Source organism: Rhinatrema bivittatum, chromosome 4 (assembly GCF_901001135.1).
Source record: "Rhinatrema bivittatum chromosome 4, aRhiBiv1.1, whole genome shotgun sequence".
NCBI classification, from domain to species: Eukaryota; Metazoa; Chordata; class Amphibia; order Gymnophiona; family Rhinatrematidae; genus Rhinatrema; species Rhinatrema bivittatum.
The window spans coordinates 450135192-450152297 of NC_042618.1; the positions used below are offsets into that span (position 1 = coordinate 450135192).

Sequence of the window (17106 nt, forward strand, 5' to 3'; positions counted from 1 at the left end):
GAGGGAATATAAGAAAACTGACATGGATAAGCAGCAATATCTTCCAGATGGACAAGGATACATGGCCGACAGCTGGGCTATGTCATTAGTTGAACTTAACTGGGCAGGTTGGGTAAGCCATGTACTGCGTTATTATGCATGCTACTGTTCTATCTGTCATACCTGGCTGCCGCTTCCAGCTCTGCCTAAATTACTTAAACACCTAGCAAGCCAAATCATGTTAACACTACGACACTTTAGCTGTTCTACTTTTTCCTTCTTATCTGCTACAATTCTTGCCTTTTCTCGTTTTACAATCCCGTCTCAGCATGTCCTCATTTCACTGTTACACTTGCAAAAGTCTTCTCACCTCGCTATACCATCTTTTCTTCAACTTGCATCTTTACCATCTTGACTACCTTCCCTGCTTCTCTCAGATTCTTCAGGTATTTCTTCCTGTCCTCTTCTTTCTGAGAGCCCTTGTATCTCTTGAATACAGGTCTTTTGGCCCTTATTTTGTCAGCCATCTCCTTTCAAAACCTTGCTGGTCTCCTCTTTCATGTGATATTTACTTTCCTCACATAAAGATTTGTAGCTCTTAGTATAGCTCTTTTTAGTTTAGGCCACTGCTCTTTTACTTCACAAAATTAAAAATAAATAAATAAATAAATAAATAAATAAAGCTTTTCCCACCCTACCTGTGCCTCCTTAAGGTAATCCGCCATTTAAGTGTAACCCCCGTTCCAACTGGGGGTCATCTTCCCAGCTGTGGGGAGCATTGGGGTTTGCTCTCTGAGGTTGGGGTAAAAAAAACCTCTGGGGCCGTGAGCTGGGGGCAGGATAACCTGCTGGACTGGAACTGGGCCATGGACACTCCAAAGAAATAAACCAAATGTCCACGCAAAATCTGAGCTCCAACATAAAAGTAGTTTACTGCATAGGTTTCAGAGAAAAACAGTGAAACAGTGTAACAAAAATATCCATTCACAGACATTACCAGTTCCAGTGAAATCTTCTCACAGTAAGAAAAATGCTACTTCTTTATCCTTGCTTTTTCTTACTAATACTTTACTTCTTTATCAGTGCTTTTTAGTAATAATACTCTTTTTCTCTTTTTCTTTACCCTATATCTTCTTAGGCCTAACCTTGTCCTCTTTTCTTTTCCATTCCCAGTTTTTAATTACTCACAATGTCCTATGTACTGATCAGCTCAAGGAAACATCTCTTTGTTCCTGTTCGTACCTCAGATCAGTCCAGACAAGTGGGTTTTGCATTGCTACCAGCAGATAGAGGCATAGAACAAAAAACTTCTAGGCACTGCTACATATCGGAGAGTGCCACCTGCAATCCCTCATTATTTCTCTGTCTCCAGCAGATGGTAGACGTGCAAACCTGCAGTCTGAGTGAGAGTAGTTTAAGAAAAGAAAAGAAAAAAGAGAGGAAGGGTATTTCCAGAGACAGAAATCAGCTTGGAGTGTTCCCTGAGGCGTTAAGTGCCTTCATGGACCATCCATCAGGTGGAGCTGGGTGAGCGGGCAGTTGGTAATCCCTGGGCTGGCTCTGCCTGCACCATCCTGGGGCCTGATAGCCAAAGGTCCTGGCTCCCTCAGTCCCTTGAAGAGCTTCTCCTCCACGCTGAAGGCCAACAGCAATAAAATGAACCCTTTTTTTTCCTGGGGTAGTGTTTTGTTCTAGTGGTGCAGCTTCTTTAAAAAAAAAAAAAAAAAAAGAACGAAAGACAAAGGAAATATCCGATTGGGTGGAGCCGCTGCCAGGCGGCGATCGCAGTGGTGAGGAGTTTGTTTTCAGTGCCCAACGATGCTAGGGGAACCAGGGCTCTTTGGAGGTAGTGACTAGCGCTTTGCAGGAGTTTTTTTCCAGCACGTGGTTCATACGAGTGAGACAAACATGGTAGGCCCGATGGCACCTGTTTCTCAACGTGGTAGAGCCTGTTGGCTTTGCGGCTCGCGGCGCAGTCAGGTCAATGCAGCTGCGCTTTGCAGTACCTGGGCCTCCAGAGGTCACTCGCTTGGCAGGGTCAATCGCTTGGCAGGGGGGCTGAGAGCACAGTGGTCTTTGCTGAGGCACATGGCAGGCAGACAGCTGCATCTGCATGGTTCAGGAATTCCCCTCTGGGTACCCCGATGATGCAGTCATTGGAAGAGGATTTTGAGTGTGGAGGGGATCCGGACGAGGAACCAGATGAGGATCCAGAGGATTCTTCAACAGACTTTGTATTGCTTCTCTATAAGGCTTATTTGGCCAGGCAGGGAGCAGCAGGGAAGTGGCCCCTAGGGGGGGGAGGGAGCCGCAGTGTCCCTCAAAGCCACCATGTCCCTTGAAGAGGCCTAAGTTGGCCCATGCTGGGGAGTCAGGGTCCTTACTTCATCACCTGGGACTGGCGCAGGTGGGGGATAGTAATACCAATGATTTGCAGGATTTGGACAATCCGCAAGTGGCAGGAGGTGATCCAGGAGATGACCCAGGAGAGGACCTTGCAGCAGGCAATCCAGTCAGCAACCCAGGGATGAGCAAGGATGTGGATGATCCAGATGAGATACCAGTTACAGAAGGAGATGATCCAAGGGTTGTCCGGTTGTTCTGGAAGCTAGAGTTGAGACCTCTCATCCATACATCTTGGAAAAGCTGAGGATCAAGGTTACCCAGGAGGATTCTGATAATGTGGATGTGGACCTGGTTCTGGATGGACTGCGGGGTCCGCCGAAGGTTTTTCCATTGCCCAAGAAGGAGAAAAAGCTGGTGAACCAGGATTGGAATATTCCGGAGGCCAGCTTGAATGTCAGTAGGGCGATGGCGAAGTTGTACCTGCTGATGGAGAACACCTTAGAGCTCTTGAAACTGCTGAAGGTGAATACGGCCGTCTCAGCAGTCACTAAGGAGATAACTATCCCAATAACGGGGTCTGCTACGCTAAAGGATGTCCAAGACTACAAGCTGGAAATTCAGTTGAAATTCAGTTGAAGTTTCAACCTTGAGTCTCCAGGTGGCACATCTGTGGTAGTCTGATGCAGAGGGCCTATTTGTGTTGGGTGCAGAACACTCAGGAGAACAAACCCAACTTGGTGGACTCCAGGCAAGCAGCCTGGTTGGAGGTTGTGGTGGCCTATGTGGCCAATGTCTTGTATGACTAGTTCTGGATGTCGGCCAGAACTATGATCTCTGCAGAAGCAATGAGGAGACTCCTGTCGTTATGTAATTGGTTGGCAGATGTGTGGTCTAAGTCACAGCTGTATGATCTTTCTTTCAAGGGAAAGCTGTTGTTTGGAGATGACCTGGAGCAGTTGATGAAGCATCTAAGGGAATCCAAAGGGAATAAGTTGCTAGAGGATAGGAAAAGTATCAAGAAGACCTTCCCGCCACAATCCTGCAAGATATGAGACAGTTTCTGTCTGGCAGGAATACCGCAGTATTGGGGCAGAAGCAGACCTCGGAAAGACAGCAATCCTTATGGGAGTCTCGCAGGACTTCCAGAGATGGTTCCGGTCAGGGGATCAGAGGAGGGAAGACATTGCAATGAAGTCAGGCTGGTCCACTCTTCAATGGAAGCTGTAAGAGGGAGGTTATCCCTGTTCTATGAAAAGTAGACCAAGATCTCGTCAGACCAGTGGGTTCTAAAGGAATAAAATAAGTCATCTCTCATCGGACAAGAAAATTCTAAGGAACGAAAATTAGCAGGTAAGAGCCAATTTCCCTTTATGTAGACAGGATTCTCCAAGCCCTGTAACAAATTCCTGCTGGCACAGTTTAGTTTCCTGGTCGAGACAAGTTTCCACCACAGTTAAAATACAGGGTTCTTTAATCTTTAAGCAATTTCTAAAAATATTACGGTCCTTCAGGCTTCCTGAGACTCTGGAACAGAATCTCTGCCCTAACTCTTGCTTCCACACCCTTGCAGCCCTGGAGAGGATCACAGTTACATCTTTTATATGTCCCTTCATTCTGGAGCAACCCCAGACCCAGGATAGTCAGGATTTTTATATCCTACTCCTAGACCTTCCTAGACTAAGCCCATAGGAGATGTACCCCCACTGTCTGTCAAAAGGTTCAGGTAACACCCTCTGACCAAAGGATGACCTTTGTCTACTAGAACCTGTAAAGCTTCCTCTATGCTTATGGCCAGGGACACAAGAACACTTAGACTTAGTAAAAGTATAATGTATTTTTATTAATCACTAGTGGAAATAAATTGACATTAACTGCAAACCTTCTCACATCCTCTAGTCAGGCCCTTATGATTTCCCTTAGGAGGAAAATCTCCATTTTAAATGCAGCACATCCTGAAAATATTATGCCTTATACTCTACACTCTGTGGCATAGGAGTGCGACATAAGCAAATCTTGCAGTCCAAGACCATGACCTTTACATGAGTCAACTCTTCCTTTGCTCTTATATTAAACCATACTGTTGATCACTTGACCTCAGGTAACCACATATCTGGATATCTGGAACAAATTCCCCATTTTTAAGTACCAGGTTGAGTATTGCCTCTTCTCTCCTGGATTCTGGTATGATTTGCCTGAGGATAGCTCTTGAAGGGAATTCATCATCTGGACTGGTAAAAAAGATATCACAAGCAACTATGGAGCAAATATATCAAACTTTTGTTAAGTAAAAATTGATTCCGTTTTTCCCTAATATTTTTTCCGTTAAAAATACCATGATGTTTTCATTGCTAAATATGGAGCAGTTTGCACTGGAGATCTGTCATATCTCTGCTCCTACATATCTCCACATTTTTGTAAAGGATAGAATACAGGAACACCAATCTATGCAATAATTAATACAATTAATATGCTAAATGACATTATGGTCCCTTCCTGTGACCATCATCAGAGATACCTGGCCTTACTTCTTTTGAATATGTGTAAATTGAACCAACATGCACTTTGTTATGCAGGGCTAAATAAAATCCTCTTTTGAATGTACCCTGTAGATGCCTATAATCTAAGAACACAGACACCTGAAGAGATAGAAGAAGAAAAAGCAATAAAGGAAATGTGCTGTAAATCTGGTATGCTTCAATTATTACTGGCCAATCATCTAATTCTTTCCATAAACAAAGCAGTGGTAACTTTTGTTTCTGTTTTTTTTCTTTTGTGTAAAATGGTCAGGAGAGTACTACAGGTTGTGTATTACGCATGAGGATCACTCAGCCAAGAACAATGTATCTCCAACATCAGAGCACAAAATGCTCAAACCTTTGGAAGCTGGAAGAGATTTACAGGAAGGTTCGTTATGACATGAGTAAAGGACCTGATTTATCAAGGGCTTTCTGTAGGTGTAAAATTGGACTAAACCATTGATAAATCAGGTCTAATGAGTTTAATATGTAGAATTATTTCAATTTCCCCATTTGCTTTAAATAAAACCACATTCTGTGCTATGGCTTCCTAATTGTACCATGGGTTATTGTATGCATAGATATCTTGATAGGCAGAGTGAAATTCACTCACAATTTCCATGCATCTGACATTGCAGGGAGCAGTTGTAATGCTGAGTCATGTAAATGTCTATGCACCCAAGGATACCTAGATCTCTAATGCAATTGTAATCCTAGTTTTTCACAGTTGGCCAATTTAATATATGGCAAACCCTTGATATATGGAAGAGATATGTTTTTGTAATTTTTTTCTGTAGATTGAAATTACTAAAATCATTGACTTTCATTATATACCTGTAGATGCCTTTATAATGCTCCTGTACAATAAAATGTACCTCCCGCAGGATATAAATTAATGTAGAATACTGTTTTCAGTTATTTTATGAAGCCATTTTGACACGTTATGATCCTTTTCATGTTCTTTACCCCTGTAGAGCATTTTTCTTGCTTACTCTCACTGGGAAAACCAGCTTCCTCGGTATTTTTACTCTGCTTTGTCCCTAATCATTTTTCATTTTTCACTTTTTTTCTTCTCTTTAATTTTATATTGCAAAATTTTTAATTTTCATTACAGAAAACTAAATATAATGAGAAATCATATACAATACCTCCATGGAAAAAACAAAAAAAAATCAAAAGATAAGACCGTAACTTTAAAACAGCTATGCTGGCACATATTTATACACATATGCCAGCTCACAACAATAGATGCGGCCATTATATAACATACATGCATATATGTGCATATCACATAAAATTGGCTATACACACTTACATGCACGCACAATTTTATATAGACGTGTGCACGCAAATGCCGGCTCTACTGCGTAAGCAGGGGGATTTTAGTAGGTACGTGTGCCGATGCAATTACCAGTTCCCTGCACGTACCCGGATCAGTCCAGACTCCTGGGTTTTGCTTTCCCTCCAGCAAATGGAGACAGAGAAGTTTTGACTGAACTGCCCTATATCCTGAGGTGCCACCTGCAGATCGTCAATATTTCTCTGTCTCCAGCAGATGATGGAGATGCAAAATCCTGCACTCTGAGGTAAAACATAAAAAAAAAGGAAAGAGAAATGAAGGAAAATAGAAAACAGCTGAAGCAGCATAAGAAGAGTTTTTTCTTAGCCTCCTTAGGGGGTTGGTAGGTCCTGGTGGGACTATCCCCCCTGGTATTCAACAGAGATGTGAATCGTTTTTTTGTGTTCGTGTCGTTCTTCGTTTTTCGGCCGCCGCAGGAAATGTCGTTTTTTTGTGGTTCGGGGTTTTTTTTCGCGAAAAATCGTTTTTTGAATTAGTGCGAGCTAACTCCCCGTTAGTGCGCGCTAACTCCCCGTTAGTGCGCACTAACAAAAACCGTTAGATTTTGTTAGTTTTTGTTAGTGAGCGCTAATGGGAGTTAGCGCGCGCTAACTCCCGTTAGCGCGCACTAATCCAAAAAACAAATTTTCGTGGAAAAATGGGAAAATCCCAATTATTTTTCAGACCCCCCGAAACATGCCGAATTGGACAATTTCGTTGAAATTGTCCAATTCGGAAAAAACGAATGCACATCTCTAGTATTCAAGGCAGGCGAGTGGAGGGTCGGGAACCCTGTCAGCTCAGCCACCAGGGCGATACCTAGGATCCCGGTTCACTCACCCTGAGGCAGGTCTGGGGGAGCTTTGGGGCCTGAATTGTTTTTTGTTGACCAAAGTTTTAAAAAAATAAAGTGAAGTTAAAAGAACACAACAGAGCATACCTCAGAGCAGTTCAGAGAAAGTTCTCTCTTGTGGTCCTGTCAGGTAGATGTTGCGATCGCCTCCACTCCAGCTCTCTTCCAGCTTCCCCGGCGCTGTAGGTTTTCTTTGAAAGGTTGCCGCGACCAGCTCCGATTCCCCGATGCCTCATGGCGTGGCCTGTACAATGTGTGGGGAAGTGCGTGCCAGCCTTTGTTACCGATGCTCCCCCAGGGGGAGAGCTCCTCCGGAAAAGTGGCGGGAAGTACTTCACTTGTTCGCCAAGAGCCCGGGAAGATCGTTCCGGTCTGCCACTCCTCTCAGCTGGCCTCAGGGGATCCATTCCCATGCTGAGCGGGAACGGAGGCCATTTTAGCCATTTTTGCGGTTCCCACTCGGACCGTAGAGGGGGAGGGGGATTCCCCTCCTCCCTTATCCCCATGTTCAGGAGCCTCGGGGGGGGGGGGGCAAATCACCGGGGAACTGGTCTTATTTTCTAAGGAGGTCCCCAAGGGGAACTCAGTCTCCTCATCCTCTTTTTCAGCTGAATTCGTCCTGCCTCTCCATGAGGCTTTTAAAGCCAGGAAGGCAGCTAGAAATAGGGGGGAAGAGGACATCCCGCCCCGGGCTGCCAAGAAGTCAGGACCTTCCCCCCCCCGGGCTGCCAAGAAGTCAGGACCCTGGCAAAGGAGGGGGGTTTTGGTCCCAAAATGATCCAGGAGAAGGAGGCATCAGCCAGGTCCAAGCGTCCCCTCCGGTCTATGACTTTGCAGCCCAGAGAGGATTCCTCTTTGGGGCAAGATGACCCACAGGGGACAGATTCTCAGGAGGTGGACCCTGATCTAGCCAGTCAGAACAAGGATCAGGCATTGTCAGGGGCCCCGATGGTGGAGGGTGATAACCCTAAGGTGGTCCGTTTGTTCTGCAAGGAGGAACTGGGGCGCCTTATCCCCGCTGTTCTGGAGAAACTGGGGATTGAGGCCCCACAGGAGGGCACCGAGCTGGATCTGGTCATGATAGGTCTTCAAGTGCCCACCAGGTCTTTTTCCCTTTCATATATCTGTCAGCACCCTCTTGTTTAGGGAGTGGGTCACTCCAGACATAGGTTTGAAGGTCATTTGGGTGATGGACAAATTATACCCGCTGCCGGAGGATGCGCTTGACCTCCTGAAGATTTCTAAGGTGGATGTGGTGGTGTCTGTGGTGACCAAAGAGACCATTCTGGTGTCGGGGGCTACTGCTCTCAAGGACCTCCAGGATAGGAAGTTGGAAGCCCATCTCAAGAAGATCTTTGAGGTTTTGGCTCTGGGGGCGAGGGCTGCCATTTGTAGCAGCTTTATGTTGAGAGCCGGTCTTTGCTGGGTACAGTGCTTGCAGACCGATAAGGCCCTTTCTGACTCTGAGGCTTTGCAGCAGAACAGCAGGAAGCTGTGGTGGCCTACAGTGTGGATGCCTTTGGCCCGGTCCATGATGTCGGCTGTCTCCACTCGCCGGCTCCTCTGGTTACGGAACTGGTTGGCGGACGTTTCTTCCAAGGCACAGCTGCGTTCCTTGCTGTTTAAAGGGAGGTTACTCTTTGGAAAGGAATTGGAGGACTTGATCAAATCTCTGGAGGAGAATAAAGTTCACAAGCTGCCAGAGGATAAGCCAAAGGATTAGGGTCCCTTTCCCTCCTGCTCCCGGTTCTGGGGAAATCAAAGGTTCGAGCATCCAGATCGTCGGGTTCAGCCTCCAGGCAGTCCTTGAGCAGGCAGCAGTAACAAAGCCAGTCCTTTTGTGGCCACTATGTGGGAAGAGACTATTCCTCTTAAGGGCCAGGGGAGCCAAGTCTTCTCAATGAAGCGAGGCCGGTTCACTCCTCCGTCCCAGTGATAGGGGGCCAGCTGGCTCTATTCTACGAGGAGTGGACCAAAATTACCTCAGATCAGTGGGTACTCAGCATAATAAGACAAGGCTATGCTTTAGAATTTGCTCGCCCGCTTCAAGATCGTTTTCTGGTTTCCCCATGCTCGTACAAGAGAAGAGGATAGCAGTGCGCGACGCGGGCTGCTGCCTCAGAGAGATTGAGGCCATTGTACCAGTACCCCCGAAGAGCGAGGGGCCGACTGTTACTCAATTTATGTCGTACTGCCCGAGGAAGAAGGCACATTCCAGACCATACTCAAAGGAGGTCAACAGGGCCCTCAAGGTCCCTCGGTTCCACATGGAAACTCTCCATTCGGTGATAACTTTAGCCCACAAGGGGGAGTTCCTAGCTTCATTGGATTTAATGGAAGCATACTTACACATAGGGATCCATCCCAATCACCAGAAGTACCTGCGGTTCATGATTCTGGGGGAGCATTTCCAGTTGTGCGCCCTGCCCTTCGAACTAGCGACAGCTCCAAGGACGTTTACCAAGGTGATGGTAGTGGTCGCGGCAGTGCTCTGGAAGGAGGGCATCTTGGTTCACCCTTTATTGGATGACTGGCTGATTCGAGTGAAGTCAGAATCCCTCTGTCAGATGGTGGTGGATCATGTTCTCCAGCTCTTGAGGTCTTTGGGGCGGATAGTTAATTTGGCCAAGAGTCACCTAGTCCCCTCGCAGACCTTGGAGTTCTTGGAGGTGCTGTTCGATACGCAGTTGGGCAGAGTTTTCCTCACAGAGAAACGAATTGCCAAACTGCAGGCACAGGTTCGAGCGCTGTTGGTCAAGCGTTTGCCCAGATTATGGGATTACTTGCAGATCCTCGGGTCCATGACTTCCACCTTGGAACTGATTCCATGGGTCATTGCTCATATGATGCCTCTTCAGTCAGCTTTGCTCTCCCGTTGGGACATGGCTTAGGAGCAGTTTCAGCTACCGCTTCCTCTCACTGAGCCTGCGCGTTCCAGTCTCTCCTGGTGGCTCCCCCCGGACAAGTTGTGCCTAGGGATGGATTTGGAGATGCCCTCATGGACAGTGGGAACCATGGATGCCAGCCTCCTCGGTTGGGGAGCAGTTTGTCAGGAATGTTTGGTACAGGGTCGGTGGTCAGTGGCGGAATCCTTGTGGTCGCTCAGCCGGTTGGAGACCAGGGCCATGTGACTGGATCTTCAGTCTCTCCTCCCTCTGGTGAGGGGGAGTTCAGTAAGGATCCTGTCGGACAATGCAACAGCAGTGGCCTATATAAACTGCCAAGGAAGTACCAAGAGTCAAGCTGTAGCCTTGGAGGCCCGGGAATTGATCAGCTGGGTGGAGCTGCACCTGGAGAGGTTTGCAGCCTCCCACATTGCTGGCACAGACAACATTCAAGCGGATTTCCTGAGCCGGCACCAGTTGGATCCCAGGGAGTGGGATCTGTAAGAGGCAGCCTTTCTCCTTGTATGCCACAAGCAGAGCAGGCTATGCATGGACTTAATGGCAACATTCCACAAAACCAAGGCCCCAAGGTTCTTCAGCTGACGTCGAGACACAGGAGCAGAAGGGGTGGATGCTCTGGTCCTCCCTTGGCTAGAGGAAGTTCTGCTGTACGTGTTTCCACTGTGGCCGCTAATCAGCAAGATGTTGCGCCGCATAGAGATCCATCGAGAGAATGTAATCCTCATGGCGCCAGAATGGCTGAGACGGCCGTGGTTTGGAGATCTGGTTGATCTAGTGGTGGATGGCCCTTGTGGTTTCCTCTCTTGCCCAATCTCCTGCTTCAGGGCCCCGTTTGTTTGGAAGGAGCAGATCGCTTTTGTCTAACGGCCTGGCTTTTGAGAGGGAGCGACTAAAGAGTAAGGGTTATTTGGATGCTGTGGTTGCTACTTTTTTGCAGTCCAGGAAAACCCCTACTTCCCTAGCATACGTCAAGTGGTGTTTTTGAGTCTTGGTGTGTGGAGCACAGGGTGGACTCCACCTGTGCACCTGTAAGTGATGTCTTAGCCTTCTTACACGATGGTTAAAAGTTTATCCTTTAACTCCCTGAGGGTTCAGGTAGTGGCCCTAAGTTGCCTTCATGGTAGAGTGCGTGGAGTGCGTTTGGCTGTGCATCCGGACGTCGTGCATTTCCTTCGTGGGGGGGGGGGGGGGGGGAGACACATTTGCTTCCTTCAGTCCGGAATCCGTGTCTTTCCTGGCACCTGAACATTGTTCTGAGGGCTTTGTGTGCGTCTCTGTTTGAGCTCTTGAAGCATGCAACACTAAAAGATCTAACTTTGAAAGTGATTTTCCTGGTAGAATTTTCATCAGCGCGACGAGTGTCGGAGCTTCAGGCCTTATCCTGTAGCGAGCCCTTTTTGAGGATCACAGACTCGGGAGTTTTCTTGAGAACAGTTCCCTCCTTTTTGCCTAAAGTGGTATTGTCTTTTCATTTGAATCAGTCTGTAGAGCTCCCTTCTTTTTCAGATTTGGATTCTCCCACTCGTTAGGCAAGAGATTTGCGGAGATTGGATGTGAGATGGGCCCTGTTATATTACTTGGAGGTTACAAACAGTTTCTGCCTATTGGATCATCTGTTTGTGCTGTGGCGTGGCCCCAGAAGAGGGCATAAGGCTTCTAGGGCCACTATTGCTTGGTGGTTGAAGGCATACATTGCTCATGGTCACCCGGTGCTTCTACCCATTCGCAGGCAGCCTCTTGAGCTGAGTTTCAGCAGGTTCTGCCGCAAGGAATCTGGAGGGCAGCTTCTTGGAAATCCTTGCACACGCTTGCCAGGCACTACCGTTTGGATGTCTAGGCCCCAGAAACAAGAAGGTTTGGCGACAGTGTGCTTCAAGTGGGACTCTCAGGATCCCACCCAGAGTAGGGAAGCTTTGGTACATCCCAGGAGTCTGGACTGATCTGGGTACGACAGGGAAAGGAAAATTGGTTGTTACCTGCTAATTTTCATTACTGTAGTCCCACAGATCAGTCCAGAGTCCCACCCATTTCAGGAAAGAGGAAAGTAGAGAGTCCGCTCGAGCAGTTATTAGGTTTACTCTGAAGAAATGCTCTGCAGAATGGCTCTGTTTCCGGTCCCACCTAGGGTGGACAGGGCTTTAAGTTTGCATGGTTTCTTAATCCCTCTGCTCATTTGGATGACAAAGTTATTTATAGTTAGTGGTTGCTAAAGATTTTTCTCATCTGGCTTGGGTACAGTTCAATACTGATGGACTGTAGGTGGCACCTCAGGATATAGGGCAGGTCAGTCAAAACTTCTCTGTTTCCATCTGCTGGAGGGGAGGCAAAACCCAGGAGTCTGGCTGATCCTTGGTACTACAGGAACGAAAATTAGCAGGTAAGAACCAATTTTCCTTTTCCCCAGTCCATTCCCAGTTCGCTCAGTTAAAGGATAGGACTTCCTCACCCCCCCCCCCCTAGAAAATATGCCTCCCTTTTACCCTTTTATCCCCAATCCTTAAAACCCCACTAACTAGCCTTGTATTTTTTTTGTTTCATTACTTACACGCCGTCCATAACAGAAGTAAAGTTACGCAGTAGGGGACCCTGGCATGCGCTTGTGGGCATAAATACAGCACATTTCATGTTACATACCTATACTGCCCTTGTGCTGCCCAGATCCCGCTCACACCCTGTCCTTTTTTTGCCTTTGGCATTTGTGTATATACCAGAAGATACGCATGTACTCAGGTGCTTCTTAAAAACGTGCGGTGTGTGCCAGCCCAAAATATTTGCATATCTCCCGGCTTTGGTGTGTGTAGGGCTTTAAAAATTTGCTTTTAAGAAAACACCCAAAAAGATGTGGAACTCAAGTCCATAATGAAGTGAGGTGAAAGCCATAGGAAAAAAAAAGGAGTGAAACCAAACAAGCAGCAAAATATCCTAAACCCCTCAATGAATCGCCTTAATGTGCAGCTCTTGGAGACCATACGCAATGAACGTATAGCTTCCTTTGGAGAAACACCCTTAAATGCCCAGGATTAATCGAGACATAAGTGTTCCCACCATACCTGAGATGTTAAAAGGAAGATGTTAAAAAGAAATTTTCCCCTCAGAACTAGCCCGTAGGCATTTTTTCTTCTAATTATCATGCCTGACTTTTGATTTCTACCACTTTGTTTAATTTTTTTTTTATATTTAAGATTCTGAAAAGTAAAGAACAATCACAGGACAAATATCTTATAGTGAGTCTCTGCTCTTTCTATATTGAATCAAGTCCCAAAATATAAGTTCTTTTATAGCAAAATTCCATTAAACAAGTCACTGTAAAACATGGAATTGCTGAAATGCTTTACTCTGTTGAGGATAACCAGCAGGTTTTCCAGCAGATGGCAGTGGTCTCATTTTCAGCAGTTGATTCGCTGTATCATCACCTATAAGACTGAATTTTATTTTTAAAAAAATGGAATTGTTTCTATTTTGGCATAATTCACTGTGTCACTACTATTAATTTGCCAGTGAGGGATTAGATATTAAGTATTTGTTTTTCTAGGGGACGGACTTGCGGTTCCAACAAAGCTAAGTGTCTTCGAGGGACGGGAGATAGCGGTAGTGTACGAAGGAAGCACAAAATCTGACCTTGGTGCTATTGAAAAAGGAGGCAAGTTCTTCGTAGTAATAATGATAATAACCTCAAATGTCTTACTGTCTGTACTGGAGAAAATGCAGCTCAGAGTATCACAACTGTTGTTTTCAAAAAGCTCTAAAGAATCAGACACACTGAAAATAAACATTAGAAGTCATTATATCCAGAATGCAGCATTTTGGTCCATTTGTGGAATCGAAATGTTGGATTGCAGATTAAGGAGATTATATAATGGCATTTATTTGTGATGTACCTGCTTCACTTTTTATTTATATCTGTAATACAGTGTTGTGGGTCCTCCACAGAAACTTTCCTATCACACCCTTTTCCTTTGCCTATATTTCTTTTGTGCCTGCAGGTTAGTAGGTTTTGTTTAAGAAAGCTGCCTCTTAAAATGACATTGGGTCTTCTTATTTTCAAAGGAAGGATAGAAGTTCATGTGAATGCTCCAATAAGTGTGACCATATTGTGTGTGTGTGTGTGTGTGTGTGTGTGTGTCTGCATTATATGGAATGCAATTTTCCCTGTTAGCTCAAGAAAAGGAGGAGAGTATGGTAGGGTCAGCTCTGGACCTGGGCAGACTCTTATCAGAAAACATGGGGGTAACCTGCATGGAGCTGCAGTTGCAATCCTAAGCACCTTGCTGGTCAGACTGGATGGGCAATTTGGGTCTTTATCTGCCTTCAATTACTATTGTATGTTACTATGTATCTGGCTGCTCATCACTGTCAAAATATTTTGAACAGGCAAAGTACTTGGGACTCAGTTAACACTGAGAAATCTTTGACACATCCTAGATATCATCAAAAGCAATAAAAATAAATTGAAATAAGGGTTTTTTTGGGTTTTTTTACTAATTTAAACAGAAAAAGAATTTGCTGTATACAGTATACTTGGGAGGAACTATTGCACACAGGTCTCAAATAATTTCTTCTTTAAAAATTAATTGGAAGAAAATGGCAGATACTACAATTGCTTCTATCCATGTGGCTGCAACTCACTTTGTTTAACTATAAAAAGATAGGAGAGGAATTATAGTGGGTTGCACAAATTGTATCGAGAGCCACTGCAGAATATAATTATTTTCAGTCCAGTTATTTTTGTCCCAACATTTAGATCAACGAGTTTGAAAACAGAGCCCATACACAGCCTGATAGAAACCCTGGCTGCTTTTAGGTGGCTCAACCATACAAAAGAGATGTAGCCCAGATGAGAAGGGTATTCCCCCTCTGCCTATTTCCCCTCCATGCTATGGAGAAAAGCAGAGCACTAGCAGATGCAAAGGCCTGATTCACCAATATTTTTCTCCATAGACACTCACTGGAGAAAAGTCTTAGTGAATCAGGCCAATAGTCTAAAATGATCTAATTGGTTAAAACAATTCCAGTGACTATAACGAGAAAAACACCATGACAAAGCTGGAGTAATTGTTACACTAAGGCAAAACCGTGATAGATTTCCCCCAATGTTGTTCTTTTTAGTTCATTAATATGTATTGTTTGATGACTCCTGATGAGCAAATGCTCATTTGTGTCATTAGAATAACCCTTATAGTTTAATTAGCAACCATTACTCTGTGGCAATAATTATCCAGGTTAGCTAGTCTTCCATTTGTCTGCAGCGTAGAATGGACAGTTAAATGGAAAACTTTCAAATGCCATATCTTCTGCTTTAGCAGTAAATGTTTGAACCTTACCGTTTATGTAGCAGCATGGAGCACATCCATTGTCTGCCATGTATTCTGCTGTATTAATTTTAGTTCCTCAGCATGGTCAGAAATAACTTGCTTTCATTTGCTTCAGCCATTTTGGGAAAACAGATTTCATATCCAATTGATTGAATTATTAAAAAAAAAGCAACAACAACTTTGGAGCCTATTTACTAAAATGAATTAATACATTAGCTTGCATTAGATGCCTGGGTTTTGACATTAACATGAGTTAAAATGTTGTAATGAAAAATCAATGCTATAAGCACAAGAAATATTAATGAGCTTCAACACTTTCAAATTCATGCAAAACAGCTCACGTTCATTAAAATATGTTACATTAAATCATGTTAGCACATGTGACTAGCAGTATCTTGCCAGATATGCATAAAGATAACTACACATCAAGAATGATATGAGGCGGGTGGCACCTTATAGACTAACCAATTTATTGAGGCGTGAGCTTTCGAGGACAGAGTCCTCTTCGTCAGAAAGCTCATCCCTCAATAAATTGGTTGGTCTGTAAGGTTCCACCCGCCTCGTGTCATAAGGGCAATCTGTGCCCAGAGCATCCCCTTCCCATCTCCTCACTAGGTTTCACTTCTTCTCCCAGGACAAGCAGGATGGTAGTCCTCACATGTGGGCGACGTCAGCAGACGGAGCCCTATCACGGACAACTTTTCTGTCAAAGTTTCTAGAACTTTTGACTGGCACACTGAGTATGCCCAGCATGCCATAATCCCTGTAGCCACAGGGGTCTCCCTTCAGTCTCTTTTTTTCCGCACTGCAGTTTGCCTCGCGGTTAGGAGTTCTGTGAGATTTTTTTCACAATATTTTCCTCATAGAATACTTGAAGTTTACTTCTCCAAAAACGTCCCTAACACGGATCTCCCATTGCGACATCGGTTTTCGTTGCTCGGTGAGTGAATTCTACCATCATCGGTCGATTCCTGCTTCCCCTTGTTTCGGTGTCCACAGGCCATCGATCGTTTTTGGGCCTCTCCTTTTTTCTACCATGGCAACAGGTTTTAGAAAATGCCCGGAGTGCCCTCGAACCATGTCGATTACCGACCCACATGATGTTTGTGTGCTGTGCCTCGGCTCATCACACAACGTTTCTCACTGCCCAAGTTGTGCCCAGATTGACCCTGAAGGGTAGGTGGGCTTGCCTTGACAAGATGGAGTCCGTTTTTAAAATCAAGTTGACTCCATCGACGTCCACCCAGTTGTCACCGGCAGGATCATCGAAGAAATGTGTTTCAAACCTGGCTGGGAGCACCAGGGCAACGGTGACCATCTGTCACCGACTCCATTTAAGGCATCCATATCGTCTTCCTCTGTGCCCGAGAAAGACCAGACTGAGCACCGAGGGAAACACCGACACCAGCACCAACGCGAGTCTACACCCTGGTGCCGGCAACGACACCGCATCAGCCTCGATGGCTATCGAGCCGATTGTGAAGAGGACATGAGTAGAGCCTCCAACTCCCTCTCCACCCAAGAAACCAAAGCGATCCCCACCGATATCGGTGCTGGGTACTGAGCCCCCACAAATCTCTGTGGAGGTGCCAGTAGCGCCTAGCCTGCCTCCCCCTGTAGCTGCGATATCTGCACCAGCTTTCAAGGAGGAACTGGATGGGCTCATCCGCCAGGCAGTGCTCGATGCTCTCCAAGACTTACAGCCATCGATGCCGGCCCCCATACCGACACCAACATCGGAACCATCGATGCTTACGCCGCTGCTAAGCAGACTGGATACACTCATTGGTGCCCTTCCAACACAACCTAGGCCACCGATGCCAAAGCAACCCGCTTTGAAGGCCCCGATACCCAT

The 17106-nt window shown here is 45.7% G+C and overlaps 1 protein-coding gene across 6 annotated transcripts in view; it reads left to right on the top strand.

The window, feature by feature from the left end:
- C4H12orf50 (chromosome 4 C12orf50 homolog) overlaps positions 1-17106 on the top strand; it is a 95846-nt gene that overhangs the window by 32030 nt on the left and 46710 nt on the right. For all 6 annotated transcript variants that reach the window (XM_029601662.1, XM_029601663.1, XM_029601666.1 and 3 more), the window contains 3 exons: positions 4935-5012; positions 5113-5229; positions 13472-13579. In XM_029601662.1, coding sequence (XP_029457522.1) covers positions 4935-5012; positions 5113-5229; positions 13472-13579 — 303 coding nt within the window. The remainder of the gene's footprint in view (positions 1-4934; positions 5013-5112; positions 5230-13471; positions 13580-17106) is intronic.